This window comes from Erithacus rubecula, assembly GCF_903797595.1.
Source record: "Erithacus rubecula genome assembly, chromosome: 22".
NCBI classification, from domain to species: Eukaryota; Metazoa; Chordata; class Aves; order Passeriformes; family Muscicapidae; genus Erithacus; species Erithacus rubecula.
Genome location: NC_136674.1, coordinates 3,597,180 through 3,610,679, shown reverse-complemented (window position 1 = coordinate 3,610,679; position 13,500 = coordinate 3,597,180). Strand labels below are relative to the sequence as shown.

The following is a 13,500-nucleotide window of genomic DNA, read 5'->3' as shown; positions in this document are numbered from 1 at the left end:
CAGGTCTGTGCAGGGTCCTGGTGGGTTGTGGGTGCTGCTGCTGCTCCTTGGGTCACTCTCACTTGGGGCTCTGAATTACTGCTTTTTTACTGTGTTTTTACTGCTTTTTTACTGCCTTTTTGGGGAGCTGTGCTTTGCTGTTGGCAGCGTTTGCTGGTGTGGGGGCTGCTCTGTCCCATGGCACCAGGGGGCTCAGGGATTGTCTGGAGCTGCTGGCATGGAGGTCTGCTGAGGGATCTGATTGCCAGGGCAGCCCTGGGAAGCCAGGCTGGGGAATCTGGGGCTGCCATGCTGATGGGAAGCATTGCTGGCTGTAGCAGCTCCTCTGGGATGCTGCTCCCCAGGGCCCTGGGAGATATGACCTCGCAGACTGAGTCACCAGTTTGCTCCCAATTGCTTCACCCAAGGCTGACAGCTGGGTGACCTCATGGGCCTGAGATGAGAGATAGAACATGCCCAGCCTGACAGACCCTGCTGCACCACAGCATCCCAGTGCCTGGCCCTGGGGAGCCACCATGAGGATTTAGAACCCTACCAGCTGCTTACCTTGGAGCTCTGGGCACCCAACCCTGCCTCAGTCTGTCACAGTGCCACAAGCTTAATGTGTCTTGAGAACAGAATTCCAGGATGTGGCCTCATCACCTCCAGTCTGGAGTTGTGCCATGGACAAGACAAGCAGTAGGAGGAGAGGGTCAGCGCCAGCAGGACCTCCCCAGAACACAGAAAGTGCTGCAGGACTGCCAGGATATTAATTGCCTGTTCCTCCACAACCCAAGGCCTTGTCCTACAAGCAAACAGCTTTGGATAATTTGGGAAACCAGGATGATGGCACATCCCTGTGGCAACAAACAAAGGGTGTTTTTCACCTGGCCATGGATGAGAGCGACACCACAGTGAATGCTGAGCTGGGCATGGATACCTCCCTGAGATGCAGGATGGAGCAGCCTGGAGATGTTCTGGTGACCTGGCTGAGATGTTTCCCCAGGCACAGGGTGGTGTGTGAAGCCATCTGATCTTCCAAGGAGGAGCTGACATCTCATCCTGCACAGTGCTGGCTCAGAGGCTGTTCCCCAGGGCTCCTAGCCCAGGAGTTCCCCATTGACCTGGGATGTCTCTGCATCCTGCTGGAGCAAGGCTGCTCCCTCCAGACGAGAAGGAAATGGTGGTGGGAGCTGGGACAGGGTGTTTGCCAGTGCTGTGTGGGCAGGAGCTGGCTGTGGCTCTGTGGGTGGATGCTCCTGTCCATCCTCCCATGCCTGGAGATGAGGCATTGGACGTGGCTTTGCTTAAACTGGGAGTGGCAGCGTCGTGTGCTGCTGCTGCTGCTGCACAGCAGGGTCAGAGAGGGGCAGAGAACACCAGGGCCAGGCCACAGGCACTGCTCCAGCAGTGCACAGGGATCTGCCCCAGCTGCAAGGGTGCTCAGGCCCATGGTGCCAGCAGAACTAACCCAAATTTGGGCCCTACTGACTATTGTGAGATGGTTCTGCCCCTGCAGGGGGAAGCAGCTGCAGGGGAGTGACATGCTCATGGTAGGGATGCAGCACTGGCAGCATCCAACCTGGCTTTTATTAAAGCTTTCTTCAGAGCTCTGCTAAAGCCCTTCCAGATGTGAGCTGCCAGGGCCATCAGAGCCAGAGGCACTTGAGGGATGGGGAAGGGGAAGGCATGTATGGTGGCTGCAGTTAAAATTGCATTGCAGAGCAGGGAGGCTCCTGACCTGGCTGGGGGATGAAAGGGCTTCACTGCCATGAATGGGACAGAGATGTGTGGAGATGTGTGTGTCCCTGGGACAGTGGCATTGGCCATGGTGGTGCATAGCAGTGCTGGGGGGGGAGCACAGAGGAGCTGGAGCAGCAGGACTGGGCTAGGCTGTGGTCTGGCTGCAGTCTCGTGATCTCAGTGTCCAGACCTGCTGCAGAGTCCCATGGGAGCCCAGGGCAGCTGCAGCCTTCCTTTTCCTCCTCCTGCTCTCCAGTGGCTGCAGGGCTGGCACAGAGGAGGCAGCGTGGCACTGGCTGGGCTCTTCCATGTGCTGGAGCACCAGGGAGGGCTCCCTGTCAGGAGCCATTCCTGGGCCATGCTGGAGACAGCAGCATTTCTGCCTTGCTGGAAACCAGTTTTCCTATGGCTGAGGAGCTGCTCAGGCTCACAGGACTGGTTATGTGGCAATGCCACTGTGCTGTGTCTGTACCAAGAGCCAGGGCAGCTCGAGCCTGTCCTTGGGACTGTGGGGCCTTGGTGTGCAAGAAGGGACATGAGGGACCCCACAGTGCCCCCCCATAATGATATCTGACTTTATGGGCAGAGGAACAGCAGCTCTGGACATCTTTACACTTGCCCAGAGCATCTCCTGACCCAGCAGCTGCAGGAAGCTCCTGTGTCCTTGCAGAGTGACCCCATGTGCCTGGCACAAGTGTGGCCTGGCACTGCCTGTCCCCAGCCCTGGGAGCCACCACCAGCTCCCATATCCCATCCCCTTCCCCAAGGGCACATTAGTGCCGGGCTGCCCGCCCCGTGCATTACAGGGATCAATGGGGCTGGATCAATACCACCAGCTGGGGACCAAAAAGCCCCAAAAGGCGACTGCAGCCACCTCTGCCCTGCCCTGGGGCCCGGAACCCACCAGAGCACGTGCTGGGGCCTTGGGAATGCCAGCACCTCTCACTGCACCCGGGCGCCGGGGCAGCGTCACCGAGTCCCCCGCTAGCCCCAGAGCCAGAAATAGCAGAGCCTGTCATTCCCAGGGGTTATAAATAGCCTTGGCTATGGGGAGATGTTGTTTTTCTGCATGGAAAACGCTGGCCTAGTTCTGTTTCATCAATCTGCCGCCAGAAATAGTCCTAATTTCTTGGAAGTTTCTTGCTTCTCGGGTGTGGGTTAAAGCACTGCCTTGCAGGGGCTCTGGGGAGAGGGCAGGATAGGGGGGCTGAGCTCACCTGGCTTCAGGGCACTGCCAGAGGGACCCCAAACCCCAAAGGGGAATCTCTCCCTCCTCTGATCATGAGCAGCATGTTGCCCAGGAAAAGCATGGCCTGTGCCCTACACCATCTGCAGATCAGGGCTTTGGGGGCCACCAGGCTGGGATGAGAACAGGGCTGGCACGAGGCTGTGTCCCCACAGAACTCACAGACCATCTCTCCCCACAGCTGGACCCACAGGCTGTGCAGACCAAAAACTGGCACATGGATGTGATTGAGATGAACGGGGTAAGTGGGGCTGGGGCACCCACAGCCCCTCGCTGGGAATGCAGCCCCTTCCTGCCTTCAGGCCAGCCAGGACTCACCCTCTGTCTCCCATAGATCAAAGTGGAGTTCTCCATGAAGTTCACAAGCAGGGACATGAGCCTGAAGAGGACCCCATCCAAAAAGCAGACTGGTGTCTTCGGGGTGAAAATCAGCGTTGTGACCAAGTAAATGCAGGGCTGTGGGGCTGACTGCCCTGGTCCCTGGGGTGTGGGATTGCACTGTGTCCCCTTGCTGCCACCAGCACTGGGCAGCTTGGCCTTTGCTGTTTACTGGGGACTTTCCTGTTCCCTTTGCTGTTCCCTCCTTCCCTCCTGCATGCCCATCCTGCCCTGGGTTCCCCTGGAATCTTTGCTGATGGCTCTCTCCCCGAGCCAGGCGGGAGCGCTCCAAGGTGCCTTACATCGTGCGCCAGTGCATCGAGGAGGTGGAGAAGAGGGGCATTGAAGAGGTTGGCATCTACAGGATCTCTGGAGTTGCCACGGACATTCAGGCATTGAAAGCTGTCTTTGATGCCAGTGAGTGTCCTGGGGGAGCTTGGTGTTCCAATGGGAGGGTTCCCCCAGCCCTCTGCAAGCCCAGGGCTTGGTTACTGCACTGTAAGGAAGGGACTGGGGGTGAGGAGGGACACCCAGAGATCACAGCCCTGTTTGTGCTTCTGAGCTGCTGCTGCTCCTGGCTGGCTCCTGGGAGACACTGAGTCAGGGAAACGTTGCAAATGGATTTGGAAATGGTTCTGTGTCCTGTTGCCCAGCCAGGCGGGAAGCACTCGGCTTTTCCCAGCCCCAGCCTGGCTCATGGGGCTGTGAACCCAGCAGTGCTGTCCCTGCTCTCCAGCTGGCAGCCTGTCTGCATAGCTGCAGTGACACACAGGGTGGAGACCCGGAGGGGAAGGAGGGCAGGAGGCCTCACACGTGGGTGCTCTCTGGACAGATAACAAGGACATCCTGGTGATGCTGAGTGACATGGACATCAATGCCATCGCTGGCACGCTGAAGCTGTACTTCCGTGAGCTGCCCGAGCCCCTCCTCACTGACAGACTCTACCCCGCCTTCATGGAGGGGATTGGTAAGGGCTCAAGGAGGGGAGGGGGTGATGCACAAACCTGGCTCTGTTTGGCATTGCTTGCTCTGGGATGGGAGACTCCCAAAGGAGCTTGGCTCACCAGGTCCTGGCTGTTTTTGCTGGCTCCAGGCCAGCTCAGGGCTCATGGTGCTGCTCCCCAGTGCTCACACACTGGCTGCTGGGAGGTGTCTGGCTGTGATGGGTCCTGCTGTTGCACCATTCCCTGTCCTGAGCCCTCTCCCTCTTTGTTTCCAGCCCTCTCAGATCCTGCTGCCAAGGAGAACTGCATGATGCACCTTCTCCGCTCGCTGCCTGACCCCAACCTCATCACCTTCCTCTTCCTGCTGGAGCACTTGAAAAGGTAATGGCTGTGGGGCTGCCTGGGGTGGGTGGGAGGTGCAGGATGGTTCTGTCTCACTGCTTTGCTCTGGGGATGGGACGTGAACAGAGAGCTGCTGTTTGATTCCTGTGCTGGTGCAGAGCAGGGCAGCAGCCAGGGCCAGCACCAGCAGCTTGGGCAGGTGTGGAGTGGTCCTTTCCCAGTCTTTCTATAAGTGTTCCACCTGCCCCATCTCTCTGGGCTCTGGTGTATTCCCCGGGCTGCAGCTTGTTCAGACCCTTCAACATCTGTCCTTGGGCCCTGTAGGATGCTGGGGGCATCCTGGAGCTGTCTTGTCCCTCCAGAGGAGCCCCTGGTGTCCCAGGACCACCGGCTGTGGTGCCAGCAGGGCTTGTGCTGTGCCTGGCCAGTGATCCAGGTCAGCTCTGCAGGGAGCACATGGCCTCTGGAAACATGGAACACTTGGCTGCTGCAGCCGGTGTGCAGCTGGTTGGATGAGCTCTGCAGGGAGCAGCTGGCCTCAGCACAGCTCATTTGGGAGCTCTGCAGTGTCCCCCTTAGCAGGAAAACAGCTCCACAAGTCCAGCAGTAGCCCTTGCAAAACAAGGTTCAACAATCCCTGTCACCTGTCAGCAGCAGGTCCAAGAACCAAGGATAGTCAGCTGTGTGGAAATGGCCCAAAACTGCAGGTGACACCTCATGTCACCTCTCCCAGGGTGAGTGCAGCAGTGGTTTGACAGGCTTTGCCTTGGCCCTGAGGACTCGGGGACTGGGGCTCTCTGGAGCCCAAAACCCATGGAAGGCACAGGGCTGTGGAAGGGCAGAACACAGAGCCTGGCCAGACCTTGCACTGGGGCTCACGGCTCATGTTACTTGCATCATGAAGGGGTTTTTTTTGTTCCTTTGGTTTGGCTAAAGGCAAACAGAAAAAGTGATTGATGCTGGGGGATGGAGAAGGAAAAATCCATTTCCATCCTGAGAACCGGGCACAGCCAGTTCCCACATCTGCTCCCCTGGCCGGGGCTCAAGCGAGCAGCCTGTGCTGGGAGCACAGCTGCCTCCTAACATGGCAATGTTGTGGTCCTGCTTCCCTCGGTGCTGGCAGGGCTCCCACAGGGCTGCAGGGGCAGGGAGGCTCGAGGGGAGTGGGTGCAGGGGGCAGGGGCTGGCTCAGGGCTCCCTGTGCCCTGCAGGCTCGGGGAGGCTGTGCAGCAGTCAGGCCTTGGTCGCTGCCACATCACAGCCGGGGCTCCCAGCCAGGCCCAGGAGGCCATGAAGGGGGCAGAGCTCCCTGCCCTGCACCTGGCTTTTCCCAGGACTACAAAGGGCAGTGGAAAGCTGGATGTGCCCCTCTGCTGCTGGGAGAAAGGAAAGCAGCCCTTGGCCTCCACATCATCACCCCATGGCTCCCCACTCCTGAGCAGTTAGGGGCTGACACTGCTTCTCTTCCTGTACCCCACAGGGTGGCTGAAAAGGAGCCCATCAACAAAATGTCTCTCCACAATCTGGCCACAGTCTTTGGGCCAACACTGCTGAGACCCTCAGAGGGGGAGAGCAAGGCACACCTCACCTTGGCCTCTGACATCTGGTCCCATGATGTGATGGCCCAGGTAAGAGCTGGGTACTGGAGGGGTTCACCTGTCTGGGTAGATTTGTTTTTGCTGGATGGGACAAGCTGGGAGGTGGCAGCTTTTTCCCTTTCTATAGTAACACTTCCCTTTTACCTTCTACAGGTCCAGGTCCTTCTCTACTACCTGCAGCATCCTCCCATCTCCTTCACCGAGCTCAAACGCAACACACTTTACTTCTCCACGGACGTGTAGCCTGCAGGCAGAAGGCACCAGCTGCAAACACTCCAGCTCCCTGCTGGGGGCACAGACTGGATCACAGCCCCCGAGGGAGACCAGCCCAGACCCAGGACGGTGCCACCTGCAGCTCCTGTACAATCATGTTCCAGTGGCCCGGTCCCACAGGTGCCAGGCCCTCTCTGTAAAGTAGTCGTGTCTTATGTCCCTTCTTGTGTTCAAGGATTGTTTTTATGTATATTTGCTCAACGGAAGAGGTAGTGACTGACAAGGGCTGTGGACACAGGCTTCCCCCTTGGCTAGTTTTCTCCTGGACTCCTTTTTGCCTGCTCACTCCTAGCAGGCACCCCTTGCCTGAAGCCTGCAGTGCCCACGAGTGCCTGTTTGCTGCCCAGCTCCCTGCCCACGCCTGCATGTGCAGCACTGGCTCGCTCGGGGCCGGCAGCCCAGGGCCTCCCTCCCCGGTGACAGTGACACCAGCCCTGCTTTGGCTTCGCTGCCTGCACAAACCTTGGATCCTGCTCCGGCCCCAGCAAACTGCGACCACGACAGCAGAGGAGCAGGGTGCTGCCTGCTCTCTGCCATGCTCTCCTGGGTGTTTTCAGGCCAGTCCCCTCTGCAGCCCCAGCCCTGTGCTTTGCCTGTGTGTGTGTGGCGTGGCGGTTCCTCCCCTCGCTGGATTTCAGCTCTGAGTAGCGTTACAGAGTAACTCCTCACACCAGGCTGGAGCCAGAGGTGCTGTGCTGGTCTTGATCCAGAGCAGGCTGAAGGAGTGGCCAGCCAGGCAGGTTTGCTTTCTGCACCATGGGCTGACCCCACATCTGCTCTGGCATTGATGTGGTCCCAAATTTCCCCAGTCTGGAAATTTGGTGGGGAACAGGGTACCTGCTGTACAGTTCTATCTCTGCCCTAGCGAGGCACTCACACCCCTGCCAGCCCAGCACTGCCATGAGCACTGCATGCACCCAGTGACACAGCCTGCCAGGGCACCAGCATTCCTCCCATGGCCATGAGGACAAGGAAATTTTTTCTCCCCCTCCTTGGCCTTCCCTGCTGCACCAGGCACATGGCAGCACATGGCCCTGCCTCTGTGGCAGCCTGGCTGCCAGAGGCAAGTGCTGTGCAGCAGCTGGATGGTCACCCAGCCTGGGAACCAGCACAGAAGGATGGGAGGAGGAAAGCCTTCATGGCCCTCGTGACTGAAGGCAGAAATGCTTTGTTCTGTCTTTCTCCCAGAGTGGTTGCAGCTGGGTTAGGCATGCCCAGCCAGCTCAGGTCTGTTTGTTGGTGGCTCCAGTTCTTGACCTGTCCCAGGCTGATGGCTGGAGTTGTCACGCCATGTCCCGAGGCAGGACAGGCTGCCTGTGTCCGGCTCCCGGGACGTCCCCACATTCCCATGTAGGTATTGGTACCTGTTGGGACACAAAACCTTTCGCTCTGTGAGCTGAGTCCGTGTTCTTGTGGGAAAAGCCCCCCCACCTCCCCGACTGTGCTGGCCCTGTGCTCTCCTGTGCCAAATGGAGATGGATGAGAAGTGACCAAGCGTGTCCCTCACAGCAGCGTTGCCTTTACCCTCCCAACTCATGGACTGTTCCAGGTAGAGCCCAGCCACCGATGCACCAGGTATGTCCTCAGCCACCTCCCTGGGGAAGGCAGCACCTGCCAGCCCTGCACCAGCAAAGCAACCGAGGGGAGGCCTCAGTCCCCTCCAAAGGGCTCACACTCCAGACCCTGCTCCTCCTGACTACCAGCTAAACAGAAGGGAAACAGCATTGCAGAAAATAACCAGGTGTCTGTCTTGGCCCTGGACCCAGTAAGGAGGTCGAGCTTTAGATCTGACTGCACAAGGGATCCCTGTGTGTGTCTGATTTGTTACATGTGTCCAAGTCTCTGTCCACGACACTGTCATTCCAGATGGAGACTCTGCACAGCCAAATCTCCCCCTGTGACAGTGGCTGGAGGCCCAGTCCCCAGCACCACGGGCTGTGGCTGTCCCCATGACTGGCTTTTGCTTGTCCCTACAGGAAGGAAAAGAGGGGGGTGGACTTTTGCAGCTACAGGTAGAATAGAGCTGTTAATTAATATTTGACTTCCAAAAGTTGTTAAGGATATATTTTTGTTTGTGTTCTGTTTCAATTTCTGTAGATTATAAACTTTAAATGGCTGTAAAACCTCGTGAGGAGAAAAAAAATGTTAATAAAAATGCAAAGCCCTGATATTTGCACAAAAGAAGCCCTGTGGTGTTGCTGTTTGCACTAACTGATCACCTTGGCATCACAGCTTCTTCTTTCTGTCTTGGAATTCTTGCTATCTGCACTTCAAACCAATGGTATAAGCACAGGCATTGTGCCAGGCAATCTTTGAAGAGACTTCTTATGGTTTGGGCTACATCCTTGCATTTTGGAGGAAAAAAAAACCTGGACTGTCTGGAGCCAGCCTGTTTAATCAGCCTAGAATTACTCAAGCTTAAAATTCAGCTGACTTGCACAGCTTCTGGCCTGAGGATACTGAACAGGCACAGCAAGGGACATCAGGAGATCTGGAAACCTCATCTGATAGATCACATGCTGCTGTCTCCCCACTTCTTTCCATGTGGGAATGGGAGCCAGTGTGCCTCCAAACTGACCACTGTATCAGCCAAAACACACTGCTGGTATTGCTCTTCCAGGTCAACAAGGGCTGTCACTGTCCTGGGATGCCAAACTGTGGATGCAAAGGAGGGGAAATGGATGGGAGAATCCCTCTTAGTTGTGTGCACTGCATCTGAAATGCCACTGCCTCAAAAAGATGAGAGGGAGTGTTTGCCTTTATGGAGTGGCTCAATGAAGGTTAAAAATGACCCTCTGAGGTCTGAGAACAGAGCTTGGTTAGAAGAGCAGGAGGTGAGATAGAACAAAGAGACAGCAGCTATTTGAGTTAACAAACAGATGTTTTGATTTCAGCACCAATGCTGGGCAGAAGTAACACTTCACTTCCCACTGAGTAACACTGGGGCACTTGGAGGTGGCAGAGGGACATGATGGGAAGCAGGCTGTGTGCTGAGTGCCCAGTTATCTGTCAAACACTGGTTTATTCTCACAACTCTGCTTTCTAAGTCTCACTATCAAACTACTGGAAATAATGGGGTGAGCCTGGGGCAGTGAAAGCAGTAGCAAGATTCTACTCCCACAGTGAGGTTAAATCAGGCTAGCCAAGTGGCAACAGAGAATTATACTTCAGCAACAACCTCTTTTTTTTCCCTTAAACTGTTTTGTTCATCTGCCAGCAACCACACAGCTCTAAGGCTAAGGATTCCTTTCTGCTTTTCCCTTTAAAACATGGTAAAGAAATCTGGCGCTCATCGCTGTACTTGAAATAAGACAAGTTGTACAGATGGTGGTTTGACTTCAGATGGTATTTTAAGAAAAGCCTGGAACAAACTTATTTCTCCACAGGATCTTACCTCTCCCCAACAGAGTAGCAAGCTGCAAACTGGTGACTGTTAAAACACTTGCAGCACCTTCAAACATGTGGTACCTTAAATCGGTGCATTTCTCTTCGAAGATTGTCCTCCTGCCTTCTTTTGATGCTAGCAACAGACTTAATCAAAATCAGCCCCAAAGGATTGAAAGAGCTCAGAGTCCAGGCATGTTTCCTGGAAACTGACAGTCAGCTGATGTGTCCTGGAGATGCTGCTCTGTGCCTGGCTCCATCCTCCCCTGCTCCCGCCAGCCTGCCTGCAGCAGCTCGCCAGGGCTCGCAGCCAGGTCGCTGTTAGTCATTCACAAAGTGGCCAGGGCTGCCCTGCTTGCACTGGCCAGGAGTGCAGGGGCAGTGGAAAGGTAAGCCTGGTGGTCGTGCAGTGATGCAGGCTCTCAGCAGCAGCACTGAACAGGGGATGCTGCTCCCGAGGGAGCTGCTGTTACCGCAGGTAGTAATCGACGGCAGCGGAGAAAGCGGCGAATCCTCCGCAGCCGATCAGGCCGGCCTTCAGCCCCGCTGCAAGGCAAGCAGGGAAACCGTGAGACAAAGTAGCAAAAACATTCTTCTTCCCAGCAACTTGTGCTGCCTCAAAGAGCTCACACAGGTAGGAACCTCTGTGACCCAGTGTCCCTGTCCCCAGTGACCCCTCGGGGCCAGCAGGATTTGCTCTCTGGGTGCTGTTGGCTGCTGTGTCCTCAGGCCCACCCAGGGGACAGAACCCTCCAGTGGCCACTGCTGATTTGACTGTGCTCTTCTCTGAGCCCTGCAAGTGGCTTGGTGGGACTAGGGAGGGATAAGAAGAGCAGCCTGCTTTGCTCTGACAGCTCTAAGAGGATTAGGTCCAGGACAGAAACAACTTAACAAGCTCAATTAGAAGCACTTTCAAGAGCTTTCTTTTAATTTATGCTCTATAAAACAGGACAGGTTTTTTTCTAAAGGAGAGTGAAAGAAGTTTGATATTTCTGATGAGCAGAACAGCTCTCTCCTACTTGGGGATTTTCCCAGATGTTACCACTAAAGGAAAGTCCCCACTAAGGCTGCTGGACTAAAACCCCACTGCTCCTTCTCGTTCAGATGTAAGTAGAATTGTCTGTTTGAACTGCTACATGAGAAAGGAGAAAAGCATTTTACACATGGTACAAAAGAAGAGAGTAGAATTCTTTAGCTGTAATTTCAAAGGAGAGTAGCAGAGACAGTAAAATGGTAGATGTGTAGAGCTCAGTTAACACAAGAGCTTCTGAGTTGTTCTGCATATATTTTTCTCTCTCCCATGACACCACAGAATAGTGTGGACAGCAACCACCATCTCCTGATTTTTGTTTGAAGTGACTTTTGTTGATTTTGCTCTGTGACCAACCCTTTCTCATCCACATTTATTTTTGGAGCTGACAGTTCTGCCAGTCCAGAGCACATTCTCACACTGGCTTCACCACAACTCATGCAAAGAGGTTTGTTGTGTGTGTGCTGCACTAAGAACATTGTGTGCTGCATAACCAAATTCAATCTTGTCACAGCTGTCACAGAAACAGTTCCCTGCAGGCACCACCAACCTCTGAAGCCAATGGCTCCTCCTGTGATGCAGCCACTGATAACGCTGTTCTTCCAGTCTGACTTCCCACGATACTGGGAAGAAATCAAAAATTAGAAATCAGAGTCAACAAGTAAATATGGAATAAACACTCTGTATCTGTGCTAACAGCAAGAAAGATCAAATGACTTCCCATCCCCTTCTCAGCTGAGGATGTTCTTCCCTCTGCTCTCAGCAGATGGCCCTGCACTCCCAAACTTGCAGGGCGAGAAGGGAGGAAGGAGCAGGTAACTGGGAGAGGTAAGACAAATCCATATGGTGCAATGCAGTGCTGTGGGAAGGATCCTCAGGTGAGCCAGCACAGCCCCCAGAACACAGCCCTGAGTCTAAAAGTGCAAGAACTACATGAGAGCAGCCCTGAGCCTGGCATGCAGCTGGTGCTTGGCACAGGTGAGAGTCACAGTACCTGCTGACAAAGATGGACTACCTCCATAGCCAGGACATGCTGGATTTTCACCAATGCAGAGAGATCTCTTTGTTCTGCTCTATTGTGCAAGCAGATACACTTTTCTTCTAGATGAGTTAAGAAGTAATTGTGCCTTTCAATTAAAAGGCAGGACTCAAATTTGTAACAGGGTAATTTTCCTATTTAAAAAGGCAGATGATAGATTTACCACTGAGCTGCACAAGGTCATTCCTGGCTCTAGCAGCCAGATGAAAACCAGCCTGTTACTCGAGAACTTTCATCAAATGATCCCTTTCTGTATATGGAATTTTTAGACACTCAAATTACCATGTAGCAACTCACAGTTTGACATTTTACACAAGCACTTGTAGCTAGGGCTTTTAAAAGTAATGCCTGTGCTTGCCAATACATTCAGGCTTTAAACTGAAAAGGACTTTACTATTGCAAAAGAGTTCCTCATTCAGTCAGAGAACAGCAGCTCTGAAGACAGATCTCAAAGCTGAAAAGCTTTGCTGGCCAAGGAAGAGCAAAGCAGCTTATTCCACTGCCCTATTGCAAAGAGGATATATGTACTTATTTGGATCTAGGAAAAGATTTTAAAAGAGTACCAAAAAACATTTCTTAATGGTTGAGAGGCTCTTACTCACAGATTCTACCACACATTCCGTGCAGGAGAACATGGCACCCACGATGGCGAAGTTCTTGGCGTAGGAGATTCCTCGCTGCCCCATGTCCTTGAGCACCTCTTTGGCCGTGGGTGTGCGGTAGGGATCCTTGGGATCAAACCCCACGTTGGTGTCAATGCCGGCTGTGAAGATACCAAACGCACCTCCCAGAACAAATCCTGTGGAAGATAAAGAGAATGGAATGAACTCGGCTGGGTTGGAGCAGCACATTCTCTGCAGGCAGTGAGGCGGCTCTGCTCCCGCTGCACTGAGACCGGGGCAGGAATCCTCGGTACTGTGGGCACCGTGACAGCCTGAGCCGTGCTGAGGAAAGGCCATGAGCACCTGTGCCCAGGGAAGGCAGGCACAGATCCCTCCCTGGGACAGCTGACAGGCACTGGAGGAGGCTTAGGAGGAAAATCAAACACGGCAGCAGCCTCTTCTCCACCCGCCCCTGTCCCGACGCCACAGGGATCCCCGAACGTCCTCACAGCCCTGTGCCCCATCCTTCCAGCCGCCGCACCTCCCACACAAGCCAGCGCCGCCTTGAAGGGGCAGCTCTCCATGACCCGCTCCACCATCTTCTGCTCCTCGCTCTTGGGTGGGCAGGGGATTCCGCCGAAGGTGGCGGGGTCCCACACGCGGGGCTGCCGCTTGTCGCCCACCAGATGCTGCAGCAGGAGGCTGTACTGCAGCGGCGGCGGCGGCGGCGCCGGCTCACCCGGGGCTGAGGGCGGCGAGGCCGCCATGATGTCCCTGCACACCCACAGGCGCTGGGCGCCGCGTCCGGGCCCACTCGAGCCGCGCGGCGGGGGCGCACGGGAGTTGTAGTTCCGCAGCAAGGAAAGGCAGCTGCGCACCGCCGCGCTTTGACTACACCTCCCAGTTTGCCTCGCGCCGACGCCTCCGGGAAGAACTACCAAG

At 55.1% G+C, this 13,500-nt stretch overlaps 2 protein-coding genes across 5 annotated transcripts in view; one reads left to right on the top strand and one right to left on the bottom strand.

Annotated features, from left to right (window-relative positions):
- ABR (ABR activator of RhoGEF and GTPase) overlaps positions 1-8,687 on the top strand; it is a 36,855-nt gene extending 28,168 nt beyond the window's left edge. For all 4 annotated transcript variants that reach the window (XM_079325410.1, XM_079325411.1, XM_079325412.1 and 1 more), the window contains 7 exons: positions 3,150-3,209; positions 3,303-3,412; positions 3,624-3,763; positions 4,179-4,313; positions 4,566-4,671; positions 6,113-6,260; positions 6,384-8,687. In XM_079325410.1, coding sequence (XP_079181536.1) covers positions 3,150-3,209; positions 3,303-3,412; positions 3,624-3,763; positions 4,179-4,313; positions 4,566-4,671; positions 6,113-6,260; positions 6,384-6,473 — 789 coding nt within the window. In that variant the 3' untranslated portion in view covers positions 6,474-8,687. The remainder of the gene's footprint in view (positions 1-3,149; positions 3,210-3,302; positions 3,413-3,623; positions 3,764-4,178; positions 4,314-4,565; positions 4,672-6,112; positions 6,261-6,383) is intronic.
- Positions 8,688-9,834: 1,147 nt separating this feature from the next.
- On the bottom strand, positions 9,835-13,472 carry TIMM22 (translocase of inner mitochondrial membrane 22). The gene is made up of 4 exons (XM_079325425.1): positions 13,100-13,472; positions 12,559-12,755; positions 11,468-11,540; positions 9,835-10,433 (listed from the first exon to the last, which is right to left on the bottom strand). Exons 1-4 carry the CDS (start codon positions 13,323-13,325, stop codon positions 10,357-10,359), a joined length of 573 nt encoding a protein of 190 aa, XP_079181551.1. The 5' UTR covers positions 13,326-13,472; the 3' UTR covers positions 9,835-10,356.
- Between the last annotated feature and the right edge of the window lie 28 nt (positions 13,473-13,500).

Excerpts from the sequence above, each read along its gene's own strand:
- TIMM22 (XM_079325425.1), bottom strand. The coding sequence starts at position 13,325 with ATGGCGGCCTCGCCGCCCTCAGCCCCGGGTGAGCCGGCGCCGCCGCCG. Across the intron at positions 12,756-13,099 it reads GGCGCTGGCTTGTGTGGGAG|GATTTGTTCTGGGAGGTGCG; the intron begins GTGCGGCGGCTG and ends TATCTTCCACAG. Across the intron at positions 10,434-11,467 it reads AGGAGCCATTGGCTTCAGAG|CGGGGCTGAAGGCCGGCCTG; the intron begins GTTGGTGGTGCC and ends CTTGCCTTGCAG.